This window comes from Rhipicephalus sanguineus, chromosome 3, assembly GCF_013339695.2.
Source record: "Rhipicephalus sanguineus isolate Rsan-2018 chromosome 3, BIME_Rsan_1.4, whole genome shotgun sequence".
NCBI lineage: Eukaryota > Metazoa > Arthropoda > Arachnida > Ixodida > Ixodidae > Rhipicephalus > Rhipicephalus sanguineus.
The window spans coordinates 36,569,692-36,597,492 of NC_051178.1; the positions used below are offsets into that span (position 1 = coordinate 36,569,692).

The following is a 27,801-nucleotide window of genomic DNA, read 5'->3' on the forward strand; positions in this document are numbered from 1 at the left end:
GCGTGCTCGTCATTTATGTAAGCGACCTCTCTTAATTGCGGCCTCGTTGTCCAACGAGACCAAGGGCCAAAGGTATTTGATGCTCTCTGCTTGCAGAACAGGTGCACCGTTGCTTATCTCTCTCTCTGATCGTTGCCAGTGCTTCATGCCTCCTGCGTTATGCCTCATGATGGTTAGCGCAAACGCAACACGGACGTAAAGAAGAAAAAACGACGACACAAGCGCTAACAACTGAATGTTTATTGGAAAAATCACAAATATATATGTCTAAGAAAGAGAACTGCGTGAGCTGCCCTTCTATCGCTTTGATTGATGAGGAAGTGTCTTTCCTGGAAAGGGCGTAGTTTTGTTAGCATACACGTTTTTATCTGTCAATTATCTTTGGCGCATGTGCGGGTTTGTTGTTTTTTCTCTTTCTTTTACATATATATATTTGTGATTTGTTCCAATAAACATTCAGTTGTTAGATAGCGCTTGTGTCGTCGTTTTTTTCTTCTTTTGGTCCGTGTTGCGTTTGCGCTAACCATCATGAGCATTTTCCAACTCGCCCAATTCGCTACCCTCCTGCATTATGCCTCGTTAGCCGATTCGTCCACAGTCCACGGGCACATGCATACCTACACTATATGCGGCGAGCCGTCTGATAACATTAGTTTTTTTTTTTTTAAGGAGACGATCCTCCCTCTACCCCCGACTTCCTGAATAATCCCCCTCCCCCCTCTCCGTCGAGAACCCTCATTCCGCGGTTTCACATCGAGCAACGCTCTTGTGCCGAGTGCGCGGCGCAGGAGATGCATGGTCAGGGTCGCAGCGCCCCTACCGCCGACGGGCGGCGAAACATACTGAGAAACTCTCCCATTGCTTTCGCGGCGGGTGAGAAGGCCGTAAGAAAAGAAGCGCGCGCGCGGTCTAGCCCGGCCGTGCTCTGTCGTTACGCTTTGGGTTCCCGCCGCATACGTGGGGCTGCACCGCATATGGTGAGTCCTTTTCCGAATATTCCATGGAAGTTCTGTGGTATCCGTGTCGTTTGCTGTTTTCGACACCGTGCGCATGTACGTGGTTTCACTGCATGCGCGTGGAGCAGCCCGTGATGAAGTGCAGCTTTGTAATTTTTTTTTTTATGTGGACAACTGTGTCGTCACTATTGAGGAGATGTCAGATTAGGTGCTGGTGGAAACTGCGCGAGACCGCGGTGTCAACGGCGGATCTTCCGAGGTCGACTCGTCATGCGCTTTGCCCAGTCTTGTACCACGCCACAGGTTCACTAGATCGTGACTTCGCGATTTGCTTCGGCAATGCGTTGTCACGGTTCTGAAGCCAATCTCGGTGGCCACGGCTAGATGATGACGGAGCAGCGTTATATCGATGTCCTACGGATGTTCAGTATTGCCATCCCTCACGAACAAGCACTAGAGCAAGATAACGCAGTTTTTTGCCGCTAAATAAATGTATTGGGTGAGCTCTGCCTTGAGTTCCCCTTTTGTTTAATTTGTGCCTTTATTTTCCGAATTTTCACACTGATACTGCATATAACAAAAACCTGTTCGTAACAAATTTTGGGGGGAATTTGTCAATTTTGTTATATCCAGGTTTAACTGTACTTTGAAAGATTGGGCAACGCAGCCATGCACATAGCGACCAAGCCTACAGCTCGGAGTCGTGGCTAGGCCTAACCCTGCTCACGGTGCCCATTACGAGATGAATCCGAACTTTGCGGGCAAGGACATTGCACTTGAGGGCATGCAAAAGCGAACAAGCCGCAATGTTTTCCCTCACAAGCAACAAATCACATTGTCCACTGGTTCCTTGGAACCGTGGATGGGCATTTACGCATCGACAGCAGACCCCACGGCCAAGCATGTCGCACAGTGACTGCTCGGTGCAGCGCGACATTATCTGTAAACTTTTGCGCAGAAAAGGTGTAAACATGAACGCAGAGACACACATGAAGCGCACACTGTCAACATTTTTATCAGCAGAACGACGTGACCTTATATACCTAGATACGAAAACGCATTGCGCATGACAGCAAGTACATAACAACAAAAACCACTCAGTTAACACGTGTCGTGCCACTCACGCGATTTCCTTGTCGGATAGTGAGATAGACGCCTTGCTTACGCATTTCTGTTTTAAACTTGAGGTCTTGTGAGCCTCGATAATTAGTCGTGTCATTTCATTGGTGCTTTTTGCGATTAGATGTGCTTGTGAAACTTGGGTGAGCAGCCACAACTATTGCATTGAAATGAAAGTCAACCCCCCCTCTTGTTTTTTTATGTTGTCAGCATGCTCGCGAAGCCTGTCACTTACGCAATGACCCGTTTCTCCTACATAAGAACAGTTACATGTTAGAGTAATTTCGTAAGGAAGGCCTTCATTACACTTCATTCATTTCGTTTGATGATTTTTTATGCAGGTTTGCTTTCGTTTACCATTTGGGTTTGTCATTTTGCACACCTTGGCAAGGTTCTGTGGAGTGGAAGACGCTTCTTTAACACCTGCTCTTTGAGCAATCTTTATATCCACAAGTTTTCTCATAATATTGAAAAGATAACTCCCACGCCAAATGCTGGCGTACTGTACAGCAAGTGGCCCGACAGTGACAGCGTGAGCCGAGTAGGTGACGCGCACGTAACTGCACGTAACTGCGCTGCACGTAACTAGCCAGGAGACGATCAACTCTGTTCTGTTCTTTTAAAGACGATAGTCTTTCTTGGGGAACTTAAACGCAGAAATTTTGGTCTGTCTGTCTTTCTGTTTTTCTGTCTGTCGCCCGATTCAGCGAGCCGGCCAAAGCTGAACCACTTACTTACCGCCCACCCATCTTGAGCTGGTACGGCTGTTCATACTTGTGAACGTTGTCGATCAAAAAGTAAATATTACGCATATCTGAGGCGCAACGTCACTAGTTAAGTGTTAAGTGGTGTGTTCCTTTAATAGAAAAAACATAGATACGTAATTCTAAAGGCCCTAGTTTCTTAAGCTGCGCTGAAAATGCCTATGCGCGCCGACAAACGCCCTCTGCCACGGAGGAAGGAAACCCTCTGCACAAGCTCATGTTTCCCGAAGTATTGCCAGATGGCGTCCATATCTCACGCAGCGTAGAGTTACTGTATATGCTACCTTTCTGAAGGTAGCATATACAGTAACTCTAACGCAGCGCCTCCTCTTTCGTCTTTACACGGCATTTGCAGCGGAGCACGCAGATACGCGGCCAATATTTTCTTTGAGCTACATATCATCAACACTACTGCATGTCAACTTTTGCTGACAAAGTGAGTTTTATCACAAGGGGCCAAAGAGAAATGTTCTGTGACCAGGGGGCCGATGAGGAGCTGTGCCAAGAGGCCCTGGAAACACTGACGCTGGCGCTGAGCCTGCAGCCCTCTGCCCTGTCACAGCTGTTGGGGAACCCTGACTGGTCACGCTTTGTGCTCGACCTGCTGCTGCACTGCCCACACAGGTCAGTGGTTATTTGCAAGCTTGTGTACAAGCTAATGAAAGCATTATGGGTATGCGAATATATTCGAAACATTGAATATTTGATCCGAATAGCACAGCTGATGTGCCTTCTAAACTCGTTGTCACGAAAAGCAGTCCTTGTATTGCAAGAGCAGGGTTTAAAGCTGTTCTGGCTTATGCTTCAGAAGGTTGGGATTGGTGTCGAAAGCTGGATGAGGAGCTTGGTTTGCCGGAGTAGGTTCGGCAGTATCGGTGAGGGTGAAAGCATTGGTGGCTTCCACAATTTCTTCGATGTAGGTGACACTCATGCCTTTGTTCGCGTGCTTGTACTCGTTGCTGAAATTCGTGAGCATCATTGTTGCTTTCCCTTCCCTCAACTCAGCTATTTCTCTTGTGGCGCAAATCTCGCGGTTAATCAACTCGTGCTAGTCGCCTTCAACGATGCCTTCGAGGTCTGCTGATTTCTGAGTGCCGACGGAAATATTGACGCTGGAGCGAGGGGGAATGGTGACCTGCCGGAGGCTGCGGTGGTTTGGGAATTCCCAGCAATTGCTGGACTTTTCGTGGACCATGTCAGCGATCGAATCCACTAGAGGCTGCGCCGAAGGTAACAGCTTGCGCAGCTGCTCCCGTATGATCGCTCTGATGGTTTCCTGTAGGTCGTCGGTGCCTAGCGAGTGCGCTTCGGTGTAGCATGTAGACAGTGTTGAGTGGTTGTATTGCTTCGTCCACATCTCGAGTGTTTTTTTAATTGTTGTAGCATCCGTTAGGGATTCGGTGACTGTCTTCGGTGGGTTGCGCACCATACCTGCAAAGAGGTCTTGTTTCACTCCCCGCATAAGGAAGCAGACCTTTTTCTTCTCAGGCTTGGCAGCATCGGCCAGGTGAAAAAGTCGCGTCGTCTCTTCCGTGTAGATGTTGACGGTCTCATTTGGTAGCTGTGCTCTCGTCTCCAGCAAAGCAGCGGCCCTTTCTTTGCGGATGATGCACAGGAAAATATTAAGGAACGTAGTCTGAAAGAGGTCCCAGGTTTGAAGTGTCAATTCTTTGTTCTCTTCGGGACGGTCTTCTAAGTAGAAGTAGACGTGGTGCAGCTTCTCTTCAGAGTCTCAGTGGTTGAAGGTGGTGACTCGATCGTACGTCTCCGGCCAGCTCTCCGGGTCTTCAAATGACGATCCATGGAAAGTCAGTGGCTCCCTTGGCTGCTGCATCACGATTGTTGTAGGTGGCAGAGGTGCTGTCATCGTCTCAGCAGTCGATATGACGGTCTTGGGCTGCCTGGTGTTTTTGGGTAGGAGCCTGTACTCTGGCTGTAGTCCCCTCTGCCGGCAGCTAGTTTGACGATCCAAGTTGTCATCAGCGCCACCTTCTTTGCGGCTTGGGTTGGGGTCGGCGCTTCGTGGGCGTGTCTGGATCATGAACGAAGCAACACCTCCACCAGGTGTCATGTGGTGGTGACGTTGGAGAAGGCAGCAGTCGGCAGGTTCAAGATGAAACCTTTTATTTGGGTGAACCTGTGCCTGGTAAATGAGAAGTCTACAAGCGATACACGCTTACACTGATATTGGCGAACAGAGCGTCGGCCGTCGATAATCTGATCTGCAGTAAGGCGTGTCGGCATTTATACACGCAGCATCGAACATTCGAACCTTATCGCTGGTGGCTGTGTTAGTTCCAGAATAATCTCAGTTCTTTGCGTTTGTGTGTTCAAGCCTATGAAAAGGTTCTGACATAATCTGAAAGGTTCCCAGACATTGGGCCGCAGATCGCGTAAGGCAGCGGCTATGCACGCAACGGACTACAGTGGAACTTCGATTATACGTCCCCCGGTCCTGCGACGACCCGCGTTTTACGACGAATTGGCTTGGTTCGGTTGGATCGGTTGGTTGTGCTGCGCCGCAGCTGCTGTGTCCACGTGCAAAATTTTCTGTGTTCGGACATTGGTGTGCGAGGAAGCTTTCGAATTCTTGATTGCGAGTGCTGTGTCTCGCAATGTCGCGGAACCGAAAACCGCTGACGCTCGGAGAAAAGCTTCGCATAATCGAGGAGGCGGAGAAGCGGAACGGAGCAACAAAGGCCAGCATTGCCCGCGGCCTGAACATTCCCGAGTCGTCGCTGAAAACGATCCTCGCGAAGAAGGAGAGCATCCTACTAAATGCGACAAAGTTCGGCCTGAACAGGAAGGCCGCGAAAGATGGCAAATATGCTGCCATGGAGAAGGCCCTCGTTGAGTGGTTGCGTCAGGCCCGCAGTTCAGGAATTGCCGTGGATGGCGCAATTTTGAAGGAGAAGGCTGAGACAGTTGCATTGCGCTGCGGCATTGACGACTTTAAAGCCTCCAATGGCTGGTTGGATCGCTTTAAAAAACGCAGTGGAGTTGTGTACAGCCGCTGCTGTGGAGAGAGCGCGTCAGTCAGCTCCGACACTGTAGAAAAGTGGACTGCATTGCTGCCGGAATTGATACGGGAATACAAGCCGTCCGACGTGTTCAACGCGGACGAAACTGGATTATGTTATAATATGCAGCCAGAACAGACATTGGCATTCAAAGGAGAGAGCTGTCACGGGGGTAAGCGAAGCAAAGAGCGTCTTACCGTATTGCTTTGCGCTAATGAAGACGGCTCTGAAAAGCTTCCTGCCCCCGTGATCGGCAAGTTTGAGAAGCTGCGATGCTTCAAGAATTTGAAAAGGCTGCCGTGCCAGTACACGTTCAACCGGAAAGCCTGGATGACGGCTGCTATGTTTTCTACATATCTGCAGCAGCTGGACTCCAAAATGGGGGCTAAGAACGGAAAGATTCTTCTTCTGTTTGACAATGCGCCATGCCATCCATCAGATATGTCGCATTTGAGAAATGTGAAAGTTGTATTTCTGCCCCCCAATTGCACTAGCCAGCTGCAGCCACTTGACGCTGGCGTCATCAAGTGCATGAAACAGAAATATCGGAAGTTTCTGGTGCAGCATCGGCTGGCGGCTATGGAACGCAAGCAGTCGGATGAGAAGCTTTCTGTGCTTGATGCAATGCACTACATTGCTAGTGCATGGGACGCGGTCACGCCAGAAACCATCGCCAACTCCTTCAGGCACTGCGGCTTTAATAGAAGTGGTGCTTGTTCTACCAGTGAAGCTGCAGTGCCTGTTGACGACGAACCAGAGTTCGGCAGCCTGGAGCTGCCTGGATCTTTCGCGGACGATGTTGGTGCCGACGACAACGTTGCAGTGTGCAGTGAAGTGTCACTGGATGACATTATCGAAACTGTGCGTCCCGACACTGCGGGAACTTCCGACGAGGAAGAGATGGACGACGCTGCAGAGGCTAGCGCGTCCGTTCCGACTTACGCGGACGTGTTGTGCTACGTCGACCGCATTCGGCGGTTTGCTTGCGCACACGACGAGATCGGCGACTTGCTGTCAGATGTTGCAGCTATCGAAAGAAAGCGGATGCGTCGTGGCTGGGCAAACTCTCAGAAGAAAATCACAGATTTTTTTTAAAAGGTGAGAAATAAAGGTTCGTTCACACCTCCGATGAAATGCGTGGTTGTCATTTTTTTCAATTGACTTAATCTACGTTCCTCGGAGCAGCGTAGGTTTGTGCCTCGGACTTTCTTAGGCATTATGTGCCCGCTGTTGTGGGGCAACAATGACCGCCACTGCCTATATTCTCGGTTTTTCGATTATACGACGCCCGGATTATACGACGATTTTGCGCGGTCCCCTGAAAGTCGTATAATTGAAGTAAAAATAACAAAAGAAGCATGGGTGGCACTATCAATGGGAATAGGCGCAGTCACAAAAGTGTTAAATAGAGCATCACGCACACAGAGTTTCAACACCTATTCATCAGTATGACAACAATGATAGTGCAGCCATACAGACATGCTGTTGTACTGCTCCAAGTGATCCCAAATGTGAGTTTATTTGCTCCAAACCTGCTCGTAACTCAGTTCCTTCTGCTCCAAATCAACTCGAAAGTATCTTTTTGCCAGCTCAAAAATTGCTCCAAATCTTCGCTGGCTGGACCACTACTAAATAGGGAAACGTCCAGCAAAATGACAATTTTATGCCAAAGTTCATTTAGCTTGCTTTATTCAACTTTGCCTTGTAGTTAATGCACAGATCGTCGCAACGCAGCAAGTATTCCATTGCGACATTGTCGTGGTGCGGCCCGAAAGTGGTCCGAAGCATGTCGAAAGCATTTGACTAGGCATGTGTGAATATTGGAGCACTTCGAATATTCGAATGAATATTACAGTATTCGAATTTGCTTCGGCACGAATTTAAATGATTCTAAATTTCGAAGTATTCGAAATGAACGAATATACATAATTTGAAGTCTAGGGTTTGATGAAATCTCGTTTGTTGAGGAAAAATCATGGTTGAAGAAAATGTACACTCGCCATCTAAAATAAAACAACAACAGAATTGACGTTTCGGCGCCCAGTACGGGTGCCTTGTTCAGAATGAACGAATACTTGGGATATGGTTCTTCAACCATATACATAATTTAGACTGCATGTAACCCCTGTAAAGGGGGTTTCACTGCAGTGGAGAGGTGCTATACCGTGAATACACCTATCCAGGGGAATCCTCACTGCCGTGAAGCTCTACTTCAAGGTTAAATGAGCATATTAGCCTCGCATCGACTCATTATTGTTTTAATGGGAGATGCTACGCGAAGACAGCTTTTTTTTTTTAATTTTCACCCTAGAGCAATGAAACTCTAGGGTGAAAAAAAAGCAGGGTCTACCCTTGTGTGGAGTGCCACTGTAGTCTTTCTTTTTTAACTTGTCTTCTTGTCGAACTGAAAGGTGCAAGGAAATAAGCCTAATTCAGGGAAGTGGCGGAAGAGACAATTCTGACGCCTGACAGTCTATATTTGCAAGGTGTTGCATGTGCATACTTATTTGCAGGTCCATACGGCAGTGCTCGGCTGACCAGCTCTGCCTGATTGCAACCAAGTGCACTGCAAGCCAGCATTGTCTGTTGTCCCTAGTGGAGTTGCTGTTCGCCCAGCTGCCGGTGAGCGGGGCGTTTGTCTGCATCTCATGTTAGGCACAATGCATTTCATTTTGCTACTCCAGTTTTATGGCCCCTAGTTAGAGGGGCATCATGCATCTAGACTGCCCATTTGTAAGCATTTTGTAACCATGGTGGCGCGGATAGTTGCCTCTTTGTATACTTTCTATATTCATAATTCTCTCCAATGGCGTAGAAGCAGGGGTGAGACAGCTGCGCCTATTGCGCATTTTTGATATGAATCCGTTTCCCTGGGCCAAGCTGCTCTAAAAGCATAAAAATTGCAAAAATTGTGCCGAACTGCTCCCAAACAGCCTTAAAAGCAAGAATTTTGATGCCCGTGTCAGCTTCAGTGGAGAAAAAAGGCCGAGTTCTTACATGATTTTCTGAGCAGCATCAGGAATACCAAAAAAATAATACATTCGCAGAACACACAGACGCGCCCAACCGTGTTTCTTCTATGCACCTTTCTAATGAAGGCTCCCATGGTGCCGCCATAATCCAGGGGTGGAACAGCTGCGCCATTTGCGCCATTGTGCGCAAAACTTATTTACCTGCGCCATCCTTCGCTGAACCACCCCTGTTGCACCAAACTCATTTATCAACACCAGACTGCTCCGCAGCACCAAATTCAGCCGTAAGGTGCGGCTGCCATCAAGCCCCGTGACCAAAAACGTGGCCGAAACATCGTGTTTTCGGTTTCATCGAAACAGTTTTATATTTGGTTTCATCAAGGCTGTGATCGGCTCTGGAGGTTGGTTCAACAGGCGCTACGCACCACGGAAGGAGGAGGAGGGGGGGGGGACAAAAAAAAAAGGCTTCACAAGTGTTCGGCACTGTCTTATTTTTTCTTCCTTTTTTCTAGGGGTGTGCGAATAATGAAACTTAACCTCGAATCGAATTCCAATCAAATAGTGCCAAACAGTGGTAAAAAATATCGAATATCGAATAGAATATAGAATAGTATATTTATACGAAGTGTGTACCGCTGGCTACGGCAACACAAAGGAAAGATCAGGGACTCTACGGCGTGCCGACAGTTTTATTGCGCACTTGTTCAGGAGTGGCTTTTGTTTCAGCTTTTATCGGCGCACAAGCACGTTGATAGAAGAGTCGCCATTCCAGTCAGCATCGCCATTCCTAACCTCCTAACGACTAACAGAGGAGGGTACGGTAGCTAGTTTTTTCCCCCATGGTCGCGCAATACGGCTCATCTGACAACGGTAATGTTGTGCTTCATTGCCATGGGCACTCCGACCCCAAAAATCTTCGGGCAACCGTTCACAGCAGCGTTTTAACTGCGTGCCAGAACGATGGGAGTTTCTCAATGAGTGGTTCGGTGTGGCAGTGGCGACTGCCCAGCATGAACGAATTTTTACATCCAAAGCCAATGACTGAGGGATTCGCAGGCCAAAGTCGGGACGTTTTATGGCACTTGCGGCATACGTGACCGAACTACACAAAAAGTCGGTGCCTTCATTTCGGGAACAAAATTGTGAAGGGCTTGACAGTTTTCTCATGTGTTTTTCTTCGTGTGGAAATGATATAATCTCCTTTAAGGTCAGCATGCGCTCACTTTTGAACCAGGATGTCGGTGAAAGTTTTAATGAAAAGCCTACTGTAACGACGTCAGCGTTAGTTTTAGCCACCCAGCCCTAACCAAGTTGCACCATTGGCCTTTGTCGTGTTGTAGATATTCTTCCTTTCGAATTATTCGAAACTTCAAATACTAGCTATTCGAAAGTCGAATCGAATTATTTGATTAGTTACCATTTGATTCGAATTTGAAACTCGAATATTCGCACACCTTTCCACCTTGCTTCTTGGCCCTGCGGTGATGTGGTTTCGGCCACGCACTGCATGGCACCTGCATGTACTTCGCCTTCGACATGAGAGAGCGTGGAGGAAACGTTGTTCAGTTGTCGGCTGCAAATCGAGTGGAGAGGGGGGGAATCTCCGCTAGCTTGGACGGGTGCGGGGCCCTCCACGCTTTTCTCTCGTGCCCCTTCGTCGTCTTGGAAAGCAAGCACGCATTCCTGCTCCATTCTGAACTCTCACAAAGGTTTAAAGATAACTGTAGAGCCAACGCTGGGAACAACGCAACTGTAGGGAACAACGCTGGGCTAGTTGGTGTTGCAGCGCTCACGTTGTCGTTCCTTCTTCGCCTGAGTTAGGATCCGCGTTGTACTCGTATGCGCTGTCACTAGCCTCAAACGCCGCTCCATACTGACTCCGAGCTTGGCTTGGCTTGGCCTGCTGTTTGGCCGTGGTAGCCGTTCAGTGGATACTTGACTGGCTAAAAGGCAACTGTTAAGTGTAGCCAACAAACATGGCCTTCTAGATCGGCAATTTCTGCGTGGATTTTGACACTGGCACAATCTCCAGCTATAGCCAGTGCAACATTTCAGTGCTGGCAACCTAGCAAAAATATTGTAAACATCGCTGACAGCTTGTGATGGCGTTCAACGTCACACTCGATCAGCCGGCTGGAGTCCAAAAAATCAAATGGCGCACTGTGGGGCGTCGGAATTTTCAGTGTTTGAATAAACAGTCGGCGACTACTTGTCAACCTGGGGACCTCGAAATTTGGGGGATTCCTAGAGCAGAGCGCTGGAAGTTGGGGGCAAGGGGGTTTGGACATGACAAATTGAAGCTCGTGGACATTTCTATTTATTGTTTTTCAGGGTCACATCAGCATTGTAAACAACTCTGAATGACATTGTAAACAGCTTTTTAAACTGGTGTCATGGCAGATGATGAAGGGAGTGATTACTGGGTGCAGCGCCTAGAAGACATGGCGGGGAGCAGCCAGGAGCTGTTTGGGCTACTCTGTCGTCTGCTGGGAGCTGCCTGCCGTTGCCCTCTACCCGCTCTGCAGCAGCTGCTTGCCGATGAGATTGGATGGCTGAAGCGCATCAGAGTAAGTTCTTTTGCTCTCACTTTTCGTTGCAGGGATAGACAAAGTGTGCATGGATGGTGCAGGGACACATTATTGAAGGGGGACGCAGCCTTTGAAAGTCGAAAAATCGGTGAGAAACTGAATTTTTGGAAAAGTGCATATTTGGGCTGTGCGTGTAATAAATTATCTCTTCTGTTACTATCAGACCCTTATTCATTGCAAAAGTGCTAAAGCATAACTCACTATGATTTGGGGACTTGTTGGGTGCAGCAAGTGGCCTGGCATTGATGGCATGAGCTTAGTAGGCAACGAGCTGCACGCAACTGGGAAGGATCGGCTTGGTTTCCTGCAGGTGCCAAATGTATTCACGAGAACCTGTGTGCACACCGAAATGCCTGATATGTGGGCTGGCCGACCGTAAGAGCTATTTTGGACGTGGCGGCGGCGATTTGACCGCTTGAGTGAAGTGAAAAAGCATGAATTCATTTTTTTTCTGACAAAAATGAATTCTCTTTTTAATGAATTCAATTTGCGATCCCTAGGGAGTCGGAAAAGTCGGATGTTGACTGTATGTGTAAACACTCTTCCTCAAACAAACCTTGTTCCGTCTTCTTGCTTCATCCCTCTTTGAGATCCTTTCCTTTACTCACTATAACGAGGCCTGCACAAGAAGTAGGGAGGTACTGTGCTTTGCCACAAGAAATTCAGCCGTCTTTTCTTTCTCATTATGACTCTGCTGTTCTTATCAAATGTCTGGTGTATTGCTTGTTGAAGAGCACAGATTTTGAACGGGCTAACACCACTCGGTAAATATTTGTTGGCATACAGGAGAAGGTGCAACAGACGGGTGGCCTGCTGGATGCCGAGGAGTCCCTTCTGGAAGGTCACCTCGGTGTTGCACGCGAGTTGGTGTCGCTGCTCTCACCAGCCGACAAGTACCGCATAGGTTCTGACTCCAGCAACACTGTTCAAGGGAACCTTGTCAAGGTAAGCTGTGCATGGACCTTTTTAGAAATCGTAGCAGTCCTTCTCGTGGTGGAGAGGTGCAAGGCATTGTGGGAGGTCATGGTGCCAAGTTTCCAGAGTGTCGCCACTGATGCTGCTGCACCCAGCGAATGCTGTTCGTGGTGCAGTGTACATTGGTTGATGCAGATGCTTTTCAAATTGATGATCTCGTCACATTCATGCAGCCTGAACTACCATGTGCAATAAATGTGTGGGTTCCTGTTTGGTTAGAACTCTGGCAGTCTCCGTGGTGCAGTGGAATCTCGTTGATACGTTTTTCACGGGAGCCGCAAAATAAAATGTATTATACAAAAATAGTTTTAACAAAAGAGGTTAAAAAAAGGAGGAAAACATGGATACTCCGTCAGTAACTCCAGTGATTCCACTCCTGCGCCAACTGCGCCAAAGTGCGCCAAATGGCATTTACTGCGCCATCCTGATAATATCGACGAAAATTGCGCCAAACTGCGCCAAAGTCTGGGGTTTGGGGGCGTCTATCAGCGGCAGTCGCACCGCCTGCGCGTCAGAACATGTGCAGCTTGATCTTGGGGCTGACAAAGTCGCAACCATGGACCGAGAATTATTCTGTTGAATAAATAGCGCTCGCGCGTGCGTCCCGAGTAAGCCACGATGCCATGCATAGTGCCGACGCAGCTTCTGTTCTGCAAGTCGGCTCGACAGCGAAATGCACTCTCCGTAGAGGCTCGTGACGTCTAGGCCTATCGGTAGCGAGAAAGTGCGACGGCGATTCATCGGTGGACGTCATCAGTTCCAGAAACGCTGCTGATAGCTCGTTTCAAGCGTCGCACGGCACGCAAGGAAAGCAATGTTCAGTAATACCTACATGCGTGCCGCTAAAATGTCTGTCACTTCTGTTTCTGCACATCGCGGAATGAATTCTGGGATCACTAGCAGTAGATATATGGAACGATATAGAATTTTCCTTGCTTCGCGTTTATGGAAGAGCACGCGAACAGTGGGAACGCGTTGACACTTTTCCTCAGATATACTTTATCCATGGATCTTCATCCAGAAGAGCTTTTTCGTAATTCCTTCCACCGGCACATCCGAGTTCGTAATCACTCTGTTGTAAATACCCCCTAAAAGGCCCTGCCCTTTCGAGCTCACGTGGTAGGGTTCGAATTCGAATTTTTGCTTGCTTTTTTAAAAATATAATCTCATTATTAAAGCATATCTCCTGGTAGGAGCACCCCCAAATGCGCAGCTGTCAGTAGCGGGCCCGCCGCTGACGGCCCACAGTGAAGCGGCTACGCCATGTTACACGTCCGCCCCTCACTTTCGGGGGTCAATAGCTGACGGTTAAAAAAGCTCAGTTTCGCTTAAGGCCGAAACAATGAATGCGATACCAACAAATTGTATTGTTCAACGTTAGTAAGGCTAGCAGCTAACTCTTTTGGATCCGATCTCGCGTAATTCAACAAAACGCTGGTTTAAGGGAATATGGCCGCTCCAGGAACCCAAGTGTTTTCGTGCTCTGAGTTTTCTAAATGCGAAGTAAGCGTTGAGAGCACAGCAAGTTTACGAACAGTCTCCTGATGCCTCGAGATAGCGCGCGTGCAAGCTGCTGCGCCCTTCAAACGATGCATTCCCCTCCCCCCCACCCGCTCTCGTGGCGCCCCTTCGTGCTCTTTACGAAAGACGGGCGGGGCGTTTCCTCTCTGTTTGATGAGCAATCGACGGCAGGCCCGCACGCGGGAAGATGTTATCTCATGCGCTCTCCGTGCGACGGAGACAGACGGCCGGTTAGTTTTATCGCCGCTTCAACCGTATTCGTCGCCAGCGCTCGCGAGCTTTTACTCGCGGCTAGAATGCGCGTGGTGATATTATTAATTTGGACTTTATACGAAAAATTGCGGCAACGGCGACGGCCAAATTTTGCCGAGAGTGTCCATATATTTGCTATCACAAAAAAAATTAAAGATGAATTGAGGAGCCATTTTACTCTGTGAAGTTGATGATAAGCGAAGCTATTTCGCGCATGGCACAGATGTGACATGGTGGAGGACAGTTTGATATGTAAGGCCAGGCTGTCAACCACCAAGCTGTTAACGTTCAATACGCAATATGAATGCGAAAGCCTTAGATGCTTTATCAAACACGAAAATTGACCATAGGCGGCGTCAATCGATTGATGCAAAAAATAATCATCATGTGATGGCGTTATCATCACGTCAAAGATCGTCAAAACTTGTGACGTCATCATTGCCTCATATATCGTGATGTCACTTGATGACGTCATCACAGGACATCGTCGCTTTACACTGCTTCTGTGATCGGTGCGCCGATCATGGAGCTAGCGCAAAACCAGGTGAGGTGCAGATAGCTTGCAGAGAAGGAGGAGGAGGATCAACCCGTCGATCGAGAAGAAAAAGAACCTGGCTTTCGTCTTGGAGTTTTCTTAGGGGAATGCATTAGGGACAGTGTGGCTCTTTGGCATTGAGGCACTGCTGTACACCACGGCGTTTGTCTACCACGTCTGCTGATAGCCACGTAGGTGTATTTAGAGTGTTATTTCATAAAATGCAATTTTATTGATCCGGATTTCTGTTTATTTCTTAGTGTCGAAAATAATCGCCGAAGAGGTTAATCCAGAGCACTCAATTGCATGAGCTCTTATTTTTTCATTAGCGAGTGAACAATGGAGTTCTCCTGAGATTATTTTTTCCATGAGATTTGCAATGAATCGAAATATTTCTAGCCTTCATAAGAGCCCCATAGTAATATTCAGGGGCTTGAATGTTAATGCAATATGCTTCTGTAGTGCACTCCAGGATGTAAAATTTGCTGCTCCAGAGTGCTCCCAGATGCAAAATTATCTGCTCTGCTCCAAAGTGCTCCAAGATGAAAATTTCTGCTGCTCCAAAGTGCTCCAAAACGGAAATTTTGCTGCTCCAAAAATTGCTCCAAATCAGAAGTCCCCGGTAGCATCACTGGCAGTGATTCCACTCCTGCGCCAACTGCGCCAAAGTGCGCCAAATTGTATTTACTGCGCCATCCTGATAATATCGACGAAAATTGTGCCAAACTGCGCCAAAGTCTCGTGTTTGGGGGCGTCTATCACCGGCAATCGCACTGCCGGCGCGTCAGAACATGTGCAGCTTGATCTTGGGGTTGCCAAAGTCGCAACAATCGACCAAGAATTATTCCGCTGAATAAATACGGTGCCGACGCAGCTTCTGTTCTGCAAGTCGGCTCAACAGCAAAACGCCCTCTCCGCAGAGGCTCGCGACGTCTATGCCTATCGGTAGCGAGAAAGTGCGACGGCGATTCATCGGCGGACGTCGTCTGTTCCAGAAACGCTGCTGATAGCTCGTTTCAAGCGTCGCACGGCACGTAAGGAAAGCAATGTTCAGTAATAACTACATGCGAGCCGCTAAAATGTCTGTCACTTCTGTTTCCGGACATCGCGGAATGAAATCTGGGATCGCTCGCAGTAGATATATGGGACAATATCGAATTTTCCTTGCTTCGCGTTTATGGAAGAGCACGCGAACGGTGGAAACGCGTTGACACTTTTCCTCAGATATACTTTATCTATGAATCTTCATCCAAAACAGCTTTTTCGTAATTCCTTCCACCAGCACCTCTGAGTTTGTAATCACTCTGCGGTAAATACCCCCTAAAAGGCCCTGCCCTTTCGAGCTCACGTGCTAGGGTTCCAATTCGAATTTTTTGCTTGCTTTTTTAAAAATGTCATCTCATTAATAACAGCATATCTCCTGGTCGGAGCAGCCGCAAATGCGCAGCTGTCAGTAGCGGGCCCGTCGCTGACAGCCCACAGTGATGCGGCTACGCCATGTTACACGTCCGCCCCTCACTTTCGAGGGTCAATAGCTGACGGGTTAAAAAGCTCACAGGTTCACTTAAGGGCGAAGCAATGAATGCGATACCAACAAATTGTATTGTTAAACAAAGTAAGGCTAGCAGCTAACTCTTTTGAATACGATCTCGCGTAACTCAACAAAACGCTGGTTTAAGGGAATATGGCCGCTCCAGGAACCGAATCGTTTGCGTGCTGTGAGTTCTCTAAACGCGAAGTAAGCGTTGAGAGCACAGCATGTAGACGAGCCGTCTCCTGATGCCTCGAGATAGCGCGCGCGCAAGGGACTGCGCCCTTCGAACGATGCCGTCCCCCCTCCCGGCTCCGCCCCCTGGCGTCCCTTCATGCTCCTTACGAAAGACGGGCGGGTCGTTTCCTCTCTGTTTGATGAGCAATCGACGGCAGGCCCGCACGCGGGAAGATGTTATCTCATGCGCTCTCCGTGCGACGAAGACAGACGTCCGGCTAGTTTAATATCCGCTTCAGCCGCGTTCGTCGCCAGCGCTCGCGAGCTTTTACTCGCGGCTAGAATGCGCGTGGTGATGTTATTAATTTGGTCGTTATACGGAAAATTACGGCAACGGTGGCGGCAAAAATCCGCCGAGAGTGTCCATATAATTGCTATCACAATAAAAATTTTTAAAAAATTGAGGAACTGTGAAGTGAATAAGCGGAGCCGTTTCGCGCATGGCACAGAGGTGACATGGTGTAGGACAGTTTGGTATGTAAGGCCAGGTTGTTAACGGCCAGGATGTTAACGTTCAATACGCAATATTAATTGCGAAAGCCTTAGATGCTTTATCAAACACGAAAATTAACCGTCGGCAGCGTTCGATTGATGTAAAAAATAATCATGTGATGTCGTCATCATCACCTCATAGATCGTCAAAACTTGTGACGTCAACATGGCGTCATATATCGTGATGTCACGTGATGATGTCATCCCATGACTACGTCGCTTTACACTGCTTCCATGATCGGTGCGCCGATAATGGAGCTAGCGCAAAACCAGGTGAGGTGCAGATAGCTTGCAGAGAAGGAGGAGGAGGATCAACCCGTCGATCGAGAAGAAAAAGAACCTGGCTTTCGTCTTGGAGTTTTCTTAGGGGAATGCATTAGGGACAGTGTGGCTCTTTGGCATTGAGGCACTGCTGTACATCACGGCGTTTGTCTATGATGTCTGCTGATAACCACATAGATGTATTTAGAGTGTTATTTCATAAATTGCAATTTTATTGATCCAGTATTTAGTTTATTTGCTAGTCTCGAAAATAATCGCCAAAGAGGTTAATTCAGATCCCTCAACTGCATGAGCCCTTATTTTTTCATTAGCGAGTGAAGTATGGAGTTCTCCTGAGATGATTCTTTCTGTGAGATTTGCAATGAATCAAAATATTTCTAGCCTTCATAAGAGCCCCATAATAATATTCAAGTGCTTGAATATTAATGCAATATGCTTCTGTAGTGCACTCTAGGATGGAAAATTTGCTGCTCCAGTGTGCTCCCAGATGCAAAATTATCTGCTCCAAAGTGCTCCAAGATGAAAGTTTTTGCTGCTCCAAAGTGCTCCAAAACGGAAATTTTGCTGCTCCAAAAATTGCTCCAAATCAGAAGTCCTCGGTGGCATCACTGACACAGTCAACGTCCGATTGGAAGTGGTCCCTAGATTTTCAATATGCTTCACCTCATCACACCCCGGTATTGCGGCAAAGTTGCCTTTCAAGCTCCGTTACGGTCGAACTTTGCCAAGACACAGTCAACGTCCTATTGTAAGTGGTCCCTAGATTTTCAATATGCTTCACCTCATCACACCCCGGTATTGCGGCAAAGTTGCCTTTCATGCTCCGTTACGGTCGAACTTCGCCAAGACACAGTCAACGTCCTGTTGTAAGTGGTCCCTAGATTTTCAATATGCTTCACCTCATCACACCCCGGTATTGCGGCAAAGCCGCCTTTCAAGCTCCACTACGGTCGCAAATGTACCAACTCAAGAAAACACTGGTTCCAACATGGAGGTGAAAGATGTGGCAGAGGTGGGGGCTCAAATAATGCTGTTTTGGACCTGAAGTTTGGGCAGGAAGTCCGAAAAATCGGAAGCCGAAGCTTTTTAGCATCCAAAATTTCAGATTTTCTTCTATGAGGCAGATTTGGAACTCCGGACTTGAAGGGAGCACACCTTTGTCCGCCACATCAGTTGGGCTTCCACAGAAGTTGAAAGAGAAGACGCTGAGGCAATGGCATCTTTGCCTGTCATGTGTAAAGTGTTGTCGGCAACACTTTGGTTGCACCAAATGTACATAAATAGAATTCGGCCTCTACATTGCCTCATTCTTGATAAGACAAATCCTCTCTAACTTTTTCTTCTGCAATTTCGCTTCGAAGTATTCGAAAGATATTCTAGAAATATTCGAGAAATACTCGAAAAATATTCGATTCGATTCGCACTCACACTTTAATATTCGAATTCGCTTCGAATTCGCACAGCTATAACCAAGAACCCTTTCCACACATGCACACGGGTTCGGGAAACGTGCGTGCATTCTCCATCATAACAGACAAGTATAAGCACTACATATCAGTTTACCGCATCTGGTGTTGTTAATACCCATGTTGCTGTTGGCATCCTTACAAAACTGTAAACTGGTTATATAATACATGTGCGACTCTTCAACATACGTGTGTGGGTATGCCATTTGCACATATGTTTAGCGGAATTTTGTAGCGTTTCGCTCAGTGTAAAAACTTACGCCAGTAACCTTGCTGCCATGTGCTTCTCATAACGTCGATTCCTGCGGTACATAGAATCTGCCGAATTTTTCATATTTCAATTATGCTTGAACACTACCCGGGGGCATAGCCGGAAATTTTGTTCAAGGTAGTCTAAACACCACCACATCTTCGAATAACAGAGAGCTGAGCCAGTTGGTACGTATTCATTCTAAAAAGAGACAGGGCGTGCAAACACGGACACAAGAAAGAGATCAGGACACCACAAACGCCGGCGTTTGTGGTGTCCTGATCTCTTTCTTGTGTCCCTGTTTGCACGCCCTGTCTCTTTTTAGAATGACCACATCTTCTTCCGTGGTGTTTCAATGGTAACGGTGCTCAGCTGCTGACTCAAAAGTCACAGGTTTGATCCCAACCATGGTGGTTGCATCTTGATGGAGGTGAAATGCTTGGGGCCCAAGTATTGTGCGATGTCAGTGCACACAAAGGGGTATGTACTGACACAAAATTTCGTGCTCAAGATAGCCTTTGAGATTGATTCCCTTGAACATGCGTATATCATCTAGCAAATCTCAACAGCGAATATAGCATAAGAGGTAATTTTATATGAATTTTAAAGTTAGCATTTGCGATCCAGTGCTGTAGCCACACCTTGTCACATTGACATCATCTAAGGTGACCTGAAGGTGACCACCAACTTCTGAGACGTCACCACTGTGGCCGAATTCTGAGCTGGTGCAAGTAGTAATCATGACTAGAAACTAATGATGACTAGAGGCCTCGTGATAAGCGCTTTCTCTGTCACCTCATATAATCAGATAAGGGTCGGGCCTGGATCTTTGCATGCCACTGTGAGATTCCCGTTTATAACTTGTCCAAACGAGTATCGGTTCGCCGCTGTTTATGTCATGCAGTTATCAAACAAATAAATGGCGGATCAGCTGTTTTTCTCAGACCTACAAGGGGCATGACGTTTTTCTCAGACCTACAAGGGGCATGACAGGGGCGCGCGAGCGTGCGCCCCTGTCACGTTTTAGAAGGAATGTTTTAACTTTTTTTCGCTTCGTATGCGCCATATTTTTACCGCGACCATGTCTGAAGTGTTCGTTGTAAAAGTAGGAGGCTTTGAAAAATGTTCGCTATATGTGGACGCAGCTTCAATGGTTAGCATCGGAAAATCGTAAGTGCACCCAAATATGGTCGTTATAACAGATAGATTGTTATATGTGGGATCGTTATAAGTGGGTTCGACTGTATTCATGTTAAAGTCACAGACGTTTTTGGTGTCCTGACTTCTCCCTTGTGTCCGTGTTTGCACGCCCTGTCTCTTGTTTTCTGCTTGGTTTTCTAGTCACACTTGCATTTCTTACCGTTTCTATAAGTTTCCATACTGGTAGGCTGTTGCTGAGACGCGAACATAGACGGCCCAAAGCAGAAATCGAAGGTGACCGATGTTCCGGGCTAGCTTGCAGCACCGTTGCGCTCAGAGTCTGGTGAAAAGGAAGCATCCTCAGACTCCCTGCTGCTTGTGAAATTGATGAAATATGCCGCAAACACATTGAAATGCCAATATCTGCGATTTTTTGAAGTGAGTGTGTGCACTGCATCTTGTGGCGGCCATTTTCGCTTCCCACTTGATGATCGTGCAACTTCGGAGCACATTAAAAAATCAAGGCCACGCGGTAGAGAGAGAAACTACATACAGAAGAAAACTATGCTAATATAATAAAACATTCACAAAGGCAATCATGCAACTAAACACCAGTTTGCAGCACCCCTCTAGCACTTCACCAACCTAGCCAAAAGGAATGCTTCCATGTTGCTATCTCATAAGAACATGCTTAGGGATCCTCTGCGACCTTTTTTTGTGTCATTTCGCTTGGAAATATCAGAAAAATATTCAAAGAATGTTCAATTCGATTTGCACTCCATCTAATATTCGAACTTGCTTCGTACGCAGAATTTTGCTATTGGCACAGCTCTAAAAAAAAAGGTTGAATGAGTGCCACACGATAGCAAACCAATTAACTACTTGTTTTTTTTCGATCCTTGGTTGTTATGTGACATACCCTGTATATACACATACAAAATGTATAAGTTTCAGCAGGGGTTTGAGCCCCAGGTACCACCCCCCTGGCTACACCACTGAGGCTGGTATTCATCGGCTGACACTGTCTGATCCGGAAACTGCTTGTAGCTCGTTTCAAGCAAACATGGTGTGTAATTAAGCAACGTTCATTATTACCTGCCTGCATACCAATGTTATGTCTGTCACTTCTGTCTCTGGGCATCGCTGAATGAAATCTAGGAAAACTAACAATAGGTATATGGAACGATATCAAATGTCACGTCAATAGGAGAGCATGTGAACGGTGGGAACGTGCTGGTACTTCTCAAATATACTTTGACCGTAATTCGCCATCTGGAGCAGCTTTTTCATAGTGCTTTGCTCCAGCACATCCGGGCATCTCGCTCTTGCGGTAAATACCCCCTAAAAGGCTCCGCCCTCTTTGAGCTCATGAGCGCGAGGGTCTAGGTTCAGATTTTTTAAGAGCGACGCTGTTCTTAATCGAGGCTTCCCTGTCTGATTGCATAGTGCTGATCACGTGACGTTGCAGTGTGGCGAGAGTGAGACTGTAGGAAGGGGAGGGCTGCGAGAGTGGAGAGAGTAGAGAGAGCGAAGCTTGAGGGGTCAACCAATGAGAGGCACACCAGGAAGGGGGAGAGGGAGGCCTTGCGGAAAAAATGAACCAATGAGAGGCCTGTCAAGAGGGGCGAGAGTGAGGATCAGTGGAGGAATCCAGCCATTTTATGAGAAGTAGGTCAGTGGGTGTTTCGGTGGAGTATAAAGGAAGGTGTTGGTTCTTTGTGAGTTTGCACTTTCGTAATGGCCAAGACTGCTCCCGAGGAAAAAGCTGCCCAAAGTGAGCGTCAGTGAGACCTGACATGGGAACGGGCATGTAGTTGTCGGGCCAAACACAATGTTTGTGCAAGAGAGGCCGAAGCTAAGTGCCAACGAAGGGAAGACTTGAAGATCATAGAAGTACGATAGCCTGATAAAGAAGGGGCATCAGCTTTGCTGTTTCGACAGGGTTCACGAAGTGGAGATGGCTGGATTTTTTTTTCTTGATTGTTTAATAATTTTATGCCATTAATAAACGTTTGTCTTGCTGTCGGAGCAGCCACGATTGCATTTTAAATGCGCAGCTTAGCAGCGGGCATGTTGCTGAAGGTGAACTGTGAAGAGGCTACGCTGTGTTATATGTCCGCCCCTGACCTCCCAGAATCAATTGCTGGCAGCAAAAAAGGAAAAAAAAAATGAAACCTAGTTATAGATTGTAGTCCCCCGTTGTACGCATTTTTGGAAACTTTTGGGGAAGCTCAACTTGCAGTCGACCTCCATCTCCCAGGCAACCCGGTACTTGTGCAGAATGGTAGTTTGTTTTGCATTGTTTGAAATAATAGTCAGTGCTCTGGAGAGCATTTTCTCCAGGGAATCTACAACGGATCAAAATGTTTATCTAGCTCTTCACAAAAGCTCCATAATAATTATTCAGTCGTTTGAATGTAAAATAGAACTTGCGCTTCTCCAAGGTATTCCAGAATGTGGAATTAGCTGCTCGAAAGTGCTCCCAAATACAAGATTACCTGCTCCGAAAATTGCTCCAAGTCAAAAGTCCTTGGTAACATTACTGCTAATGAGGCAGTAAGGGTGTGCAAACTGATTGTCACAATTTCGAGCAAAACACTTGCAGGATGCCACAAAAAAGAATGTTCATGTAGTAGTAGTAGTAGTAGTATCTTTATTTTTTTAGGTTTATTTTTTAAATATCTTTATGGAATATTCAGGAGCTGTTAGAAGACTTTGCCTTCCCGGCGTCCCGGGTGGAAGCCCAGCTGCGAGGGGGTGCCGGTGATGGTGGAGGCACAGCAGCGGTGGCTGTATGCCCAGGACCAGATGCCCTGCGTGCGGCCCTCGACCTGCTGGTGGCATTGTGCACTCAGTGCCCCGAGAACCTGGCCACCTGTGCAGCGCTCCTGTCGGACATGTTCTATGCCGATCAGCCACCACTGCAGGAGTGGGAGTACCTACCCCCTGTGGGACCCAGGCCTCGTGGAGGCTTTGTGGGCCTCAAGAATGCCGGGGCCACCTGCTACATGAACTCAGTCCTACAACAGGTATAAAGTGTCTTGGCACAGTCCGTAGGCCACTTATACCATTGTAGCTGTTCAACCCACTGGAAAATGTTCAGAAATAATGCAGAAGGTGATCGACTATTTTTGGCTAATGTAGGCCGTGAAGGTACCATGTTCATTTCATGAACTCTCATAGATAGTGTGTGCTTTTATGTTGTCTTATTCTTTAAGATTTAGATCGAATTATGTCCTATATCCAACTGGTGTCCACATTTTTTCAAGTATGATATAATCGGGTTTGAGTGTACAGCCTCCCATTTTTTACACCTGAACGCGCGAGTGTCGACTGCCGAGTCGATAAGTGCTATATAGCGGAGCACAACGGTGAAATGAACGAGAATATGTGCATGCGCGCGATGAGCAGTCCTGTGCAGCTGTTTTCTGCTAGGCTGTGCAGGAACTGTACACCACCTCTGCTTCTTTTGACCACTGTTATCGCCATCCATATTTCTTTTCTGAACGTTGCCATCAAGTTATAAAGAGAAAGTCAAGTAGCTGCGCGTAAGACGGATGGGATTTGATATAGACTCGCTTATTGTAGGTTTCAGCATTATTTTTTTCTTTTTCCTGTGGTACATGCTGCACTTTCCTGAGGCAACAAAGATATCTGCCACAGCAAGCCAAAAACAGGACAAGAAAGCAAGGACAAAAAAGCGGCGAGGTTGGGTCCGTTTGATATAACAGCCTGGCAGATGAAAGCTGCACCGGACTGTTCAGTGCGCGCATGCACATCTTCTCGTTCATTTCGCCGCTGTGCTTCGTTATGCTGTGCTTATCGGCTCGGTGGTCAACGCTCGCACGTTTAGGTTTAAAAAATGGGCAGCTGTACATACAACTTTGCCAGTCATGTTAGTTTGAATGACTGATTGAAATTATTGAGATTCTGTGTTATTATTGTGCTCTGTAAACATGTTGTTCAGACTGAGTCTTCTTTTTTGTATACCACTTCTCGGTCTTGATTTCTATATATACGTGGTTGTCAAGATTCTGTCTCAAATGATTGCAAAAAAGAAAAGAGGATCTGTTTTCTACATGAGTACCAAACCAGAGGAGCTCATGTGAGCAGAAATAACTGTTTGTGATGCCAAGTTCATGGCGTATAGGATCGCAGGGGCTGTGAGGTCTTCTGAAAATCCTGCACTTGTGTGAGGCCAGGAACAGCATGCAAACCTGCTGGAAAAAAAGCTTAAACTAAGCCACACACTCCACGTGCACATTGTCGAAATCGACAAAGAAATTGAAGATTACCCCACCCTATTAACCAAAAATCAATGGGAGAATGTATGCGATAGCCCGCAGGGACAAGTCAGCCAAGTGAAAACATGCAATCTCCTCCGATACCTGATGGACACTGATAAAAGCACGTCCAAGCAGAGAAACTAACTGGTGGGTGAGATCACCCACCAATATCGCGGCATGGACGAGGAAGTGCGGGCAGAGCTCTGAAACTGGTGCATAGGCACCCGTCCTAACATGCACCTGAAGCCCTACGCTGTTCTGGAGAAATTTATCTCAGAGGCCTCCATTATAGAGGCTGAGGTATGAGCTGTCTTGGTCAAACTTTGAACTAAATCTGCACCAGGCCTCGAAGGTATAACTAATAAAAAAAGTCACAGTTTCGCCTCAAGGGCGAAGCAATGAATGCGATAGCAAGAAATTGGAATGTCACAGGAAGAACGGTAAGCAGCTAGAAACTAGCTGTGCACTGCTCGTGCACAAAGAACGCAGGAAAAGAAAACATGCAAGGCGAGTTCAAAGTAACAACTGTCACATATCGACACTTGCAGCGTGATACTCAAGCAAAAAAAGACGCACGAAAAGAACACACAGGTGTACGTAGGACGTGCGCAAACTGTCACACTTGTTACTTCAACTAGCCCTTACTTTGGCTCTTCTAGCTAGAAGACCACTCCTTTTGCAAACGCGGCCGCTGCAGCAAGCAGCGTGACCTTCGTGCGGTCTTTAGCTTCAAAGCAAACATTGCCGTGAAAGCACAAGATGTACAAAATACCCCCTCAAGAGGTAATCACGCGAGCACGGTCGACCATGCCCTGTATGTCAAAGTACAAGTAGGAGGCGCACATCCCAACTCCAGCGAAACACTAGAGAGTGTGTGACCTGCCAGGACGCAAGCGTAGAACGCAAGCCACTCTAGCACTCTTGCGCTTACGTTGTCCCAAGACGCTGCAGTGCTCTCCGGTTTTGTTTGCTGCACTGCGACGGCGAACAAAACCAGATAGCACGCGGCCTCAAGAGAAGAAAATAAAGACGGCGCTTGGCAGTGGCAAGTGAAGCCATGGCTTGCGTTCCCTGTGGGCATCGATTCTGGTCACTAAAATAAAACTTCATTTGGGTCTTGTTTGTACATTTTCCTGAGGCTAAAATTACAGTGCAAACACACTTCTTTGTCCTTCTTACTTCTTCTTTACTTCTTTGTCCCTGTACCCATCTGAATCTGATTTCATGTCTTCATGTATCTAATACACTATCATCCTTGTTACACATTTTGGTTTAGAGCTATTGTTGTGTGCACATGTGCGGTAAGGTTGCCTTGGACTTAAATATGCATTGGCATATGAAAGAATAAAGCAGTTGCTAGTCAGCACTTGTGTTGTACGTTTCTTTTCTTTGAGGGTGTCTTGTGCATTTGTGCTGTAATTTTAGGATTCTGGTCATGGGGTAAGATACCTATATACTGTGATTCTGGTTCAGCCATCTCATTTCTTCCCTCCTGTGGCATAAGTCCACAAAAGCCAAAGCGTTTCCACTAGCTTGCGCCACCACGAGCCAAGAGACTCTCTTCTTTTTCCCTTGCTGACTGGCCACAAGTGGCGCGACACTACAACCCCAAAATGGAAAATTAGCTTGGGTCACCAGCGATACGACACCAACGCAGCGCGGGCAATGATGCAGCATGGCCCGCATCTTGCATAATTTTAATTTCGCCACGTGTGACATCCCGTGCGTTTCACCAATGCTGCGTGCATTTGTATTCTGCCGTTAGTTAGTAACCTGGAGAAGTAATGACGCCTGGCGTAGTTGTCTAAGGCAGCGTGCTGCAGAGCGAGGGGTCAAAGGTTCGAATGCCCGGTCTTGCGCTTTGGATTTTTTTCTTCTGAATTATTTTTATTTGTGGCTTTTATTTATATATACATATGCATATACCCGACATGACGGCGACAACAAAAATCTGCCAAGAGTGCCCATCTAATTGCTATTGCAGTAAATGTCACGTGTATCCATTATGTCATGCCGCGGAAGTCTGTAGGATTGGGCAAGATCCAGCAGGGTATTTGTTTCACCGCTGTGCATTTCCAATGTCTTGTAAGTCAGTTTTATGACATGTCACCTATGCATTGTTGTGCCATTGGTAGTGGTGTGTAAAGTTAAGCAGCTTCAAAGTTGCCTGCATTAGACGAGCTACACAAATTTGCTCTCAGAAAGAACTTTCTTCGACTCAATATGGAAGTTTGCTTTCAGAAAGAACTTCCTTCTGCAGTGAAAACGCCTTTTACTTCCAATTGCCTGATCATGGAATTCTTCTTCAGAGATTACAGGAACACGATCTGTGTTATTGCTGGGCATGCTTTTTTTCGGTCAATCAAGTGTTCCTCAATCCTTACCACATCAGTGAGCTTTGCCTGTGGCACATGTTCATGCTTCACAACAATTCTTGTGATTGTGCAGCTCTACATGATCGAGAGCATCCGCGAGGGCATCCTTGCCGTGGAAGGGGCAGCCACCGATCCGAACGAGGACTTCTCAGGAGAAGAACAGCCGGATCATGAGGTAGGGGCATTCCATTATTCTTAGGAGTGTGTGAATGTTACATTTTCAACTTCTAAGTAAATTCAAATAATGAATACTAGGGGTTTGTGAACATTGAAAATTTCTAATATGAATTCAATACGAACAAGGCAAAAAATTGCTTCCAACTACAAAATTGAATTTTGAATTTGTTTTTAGTGTTATAATAAAGTTGCAAAGCACTCGTTAAAAAAATTAATTGCCACTTCCACGCCGGTGCAATCCAAGTCCAGTCGATCCCAGATACAGTAAAAGCTCGTTAATTCGACACCCGTTAATTCGGATAATTCAGACGGCTCTATTGGTCCCGGCCGAAGTGCATGTTAATCTATGGGACCAAACCTTCGTTAATTCGTCAGAATTGGGCTCAGCACCGCTTGTATCTATGCTTGTAGGTATATATGTTTATTGCATTGTGTTTCTTTTTCTTTCTGCCAGCACCGCAGCCTGCTGTTGCAAATTTGTTATTGCTAAATTCTAGAATGTTGTGTATACCCTCGTCAGATCTTGTGTTCTGTTGCCGCCACCGCCTCTGTCTGATGTAAAGGGGGGTGAGAACGTAGTCAAGCGGACAGTCGCTTTTATTCTCACCCCCTCCATCAACTTTGTATTGGTGGAAATAAACGTTATTATTATTATTATTATTAATTCGGACAAATGTTGACGGCTGCCGCTACACAAAAGTGTGGTAAGGCAGCGCTGGCACCACTAGAGCGAAACCGAAACCTGAGTGACATCGCCATCGTCATCAACTAGTGGGGGCGATCGCAGCGTCACCGAACGTCGGCGTCTTCTTTCTTCGCTCCACGCATAAAGAAACTCTATGGCTCCACGGCTCCACTGCGCC

General features: G+C 47.0%; 1 protein-coding gene across 1 annotated transcript in view; it reads left to right on the plus strand.

Annotated features, from left to right (window-relative positions):
* LOC119386563 (probable ubiquitin carboxyl-terminal hydrolase FAF-X) overlaps positions 1–27,801 on the plus strand; it is a 326,343-nt gene that overhangs the window by 198,597 nt on the left and 99,945 nt on the right. The window contains exons 20-25 of the mRNA XM_037653846.2: positions 3,321–3,463; positions 8,373–8,481; positions 11,261–11,398; positions 12,206–12,364; positions 22,800–23,129; positions 26,835–26,936. Of these exons, the coding sequence (XP_037509774.1) occupies positions 3,321–3,463; positions 8,373–8,481; positions 11,261–11,398; positions 12,206–12,364; positions 22,800–23,129; positions 26,835–26,936 (981 nt within the window). The remainder of the gene's footprint in view (positions 1–3,320; positions 3,464–8,372; positions 8,482–11,260; positions 11,399–12,205; positions 12,365–22,799; positions 23,130–26,834; positions 26,937–27,801) is intronic.